Source organism: Zonotrichia albicollis, chromosome 35, assembly GCF_047830755.1.
Source record: "Zonotrichia albicollis isolate bZonAlb1 chromosome 35, bZonAlb1.hap1, whole genome shotgun sequence".
Classification (NCBI taxonomy): domain Eukaryota; kingdom Metazoa; phylum Chordata; class Aves; order Passeriformes; family Passerellidae; genus Zonotrichia; species Zonotrichia albicollis.
This window is the reverse complement of record NC_133853.1, coordinates 1,995,368-1,997,725: the sequence shown is the minus strand read 5'-3', so window position 1 is coordinate 1,997,725 and position 2,358 is coordinate 1,995,368. Positions and strand designations below refer to the sequence as shown.

General features: G+C 55.2%; 1 protein-coding gene across 1 annotated transcript; it reads left to right on the top strand.

Annotated features, from left to right (window-relative positions):
- The first annotated feature begins 716 nt into the window (after positions 1 to 716).
- Positions 717 to 1,649, top strand: LOC141726497 (olfactory receptor 14J1-like). Its single transcript, XM_074531400.1, has one exon. The coding sequence runs from the start codon at positions 717 to 719 to the stop codon at positions 1,647 to 1,649; it is 933 nt and encodes a 310-aa protein (XP_074387501.1).
- Positions 1,650 to 2,358: the final 709 nt, after the last annotated feature.

The window sequence follows — 2,358 nt, the reverse complement described above, 5'->3', positions numbered from 1 at the left end:
GCCTGCCAGGGACAGCTCTCAGCCAGCCCTGGCAGCTGCTCCCAGTGCTGGGGGACAAGATCTGGGTGGGAGGAGAGAGCTGGTCAGGCTTGGAAGTGTTCTCCTTGTGTGGGGAGGATGCTGCATTGTTCAGGACTGCTCCCAGCATGACATTTAACTGCAGAAAATTTCAAAGTAGATTATAGAGGGAGCACAGCAAGGCAAGAACTGCATTAAAGGGAAAATCCTGTTTTTTTAATCTACTGCTCTGGGTTGCCTGGATGGGAAATTGCACATAGATATTGATCTCTCAGTTCAAGTTGAGAATTTAAAAAAAAAAGTCTCACAGATCTGAAAAAATGAGGCTGTTAAAGCAATCAGCAGAGGGCCCCTTAGAGGTGGCATCACTGTCACTTTTCCAGGCTCCTCAAGGTTGCTCTGATGTTGCCATCAGAGCTTGCAGAGCCAGAGCTGCCCCTGGGCAGTGCCTGAGCTGGGAGGGGTCTGCAGGGCAGAGCTGAGCCCCCAGGGCTGGGCTGGGCTCTGGCAGCACTGGCAGGGCCCAGCCCTGGGCACAGGGAAGCAGCTGCTGGCAGGGACAGCTCCAGGCAGCAGAGCCCCGGGCAGGCAGTGGCGGGAAAGAGCTCCCAAGCTGTGCTGGGATATTTAACGTCCCATCCAAACCCGACTATTCCATGATTACTTTCCTTACAGATCCCCATGCCCACGCATTGCAAATGTCCAACAGCAGCTCCATCAAGCACTTCCTCCTGCTGGCACTGGCAGACACGCGACAGCTGCAGCTCCTGCACTTCTGTCTCTTGCTGGGCATCTCCCTGGCTGCCCTCCTGGGCAACGGCCTCATCATCAGCGCCATAGCCTGCGGCCACCACCTGCACACGCCCATGTTCTTCTTCCTGCTCAACCTGGCCCTCACTGACCTGGGCTCCATCTGCACCACTGTCCCCAAAGCCATGCACAATTCCCTCTGGGACACCATGAACATCTCCTACACAGGATGTGCTGCTCAGCTCTTTTTTTTTGTTTTCTGTGCTACTACAGAGTATTTTCTCCTGACCATCATGTGCTATGACCGCTACGTGTCCATCTGCAAACCCCTCCACTATGGGACCCTCCTGGGCAGCAGAGCTTGTGCCCACATGGCAGCAGCTGCCTGGGCCAGTGGCTTTCTCAATGCTCTGCTGCACACAGCCAACACATTTTCCCTGCCCCTGTGCCATGGCAATGCCCTGGGCCAGTTCTTCTGTGAAATCCCACAGATCCTCAAGCTCTCCTGTGCCAAATCCCACCTCAGGGAACTGGGGCTTCTTGTTGTAAGTGTCTGTTTGGTATTTGTTTGTTTTACATTCATTGTTTTCTCCTATGTGCAGATCTTCAGGGCAGTGCTGAGGATCCCCTCTGAGCAGGGACGGCACAAAGCCTTTTCCACCTGCCTCCCTCACCTCGCTGTGCTCTCCCTGTTCATCAGCAGTTTAGCAGTTGCGTACCTGAAGCCCCCCTCCCTGTCCTCCCCATCCCTGGATCTGGCCCTGTCAGTTCTGTATTCAGTGGTGCCTCCAGCTCTTAACCCCCTCATCTACAGCCTGAGGAACCAGGAGCTCAAGGCTGCAGTGTGGAGACTGATGACTGGATGCTTTCAGAAACATTAAACTGGTGACCAATTTCTGCCAATCACTTCTAATAAAATCATCTTTGATATTTCTTATTGGCTTCAGTGTGGAAGTTTGTTTTGTTTGCTTTAGTTTTTTCCTATTATCCACAAAGACATGTCATCCTTTCTGCCATTTCCCATTTTGTTTCTTTCCAACTTTATTTGTGGCCACAGACTGTGTCAATGAGGGGCTGCGCTCTTGGTGGCTTTAAATAAACTAAAGGACCTCCCAGCAAAGTTTTTTGCAGAGGTGCCTTTTTGTTGCCTTCTCTGGAGCTGCAGCAGCAATGTCTGTGTGCAGAGCTGGGGCAGATCAGGGCTGGCCCAGCAGCTGTGCCCAGCAGCAGCAGCTCTTGGTGTTGCCAGTGCTGCTGCCGTGGCCCTGCCCCGCTGTCCTGGTGGCCCTGGTGTTGCTGCAGGGCCTGAGTGCTCTCGGGGCCGGGCACAGCCCTGGGGGTGGCAGTGCCGGGGCTGCAGCAGGGACAGGCCATGGGCTCTGCTGGGGCAGCGCTGACACCTCAGGCCAGGCCCTGGGGGCTCCAGGCTCCTTGCCCAGGCTTTCTCAAGAACATGGCCAGGCCAATGCTCAGCACAGAAAACCCCTGTGAGCAGCCCCAGGCTGGCCGTGGGCAGGCTGAGGGCAAACAGCATGGCTGGGGCTCTGCAAGGGCCCTGGGGCAGAAGGGAAGGAGCAGCAGAGCAGGGGC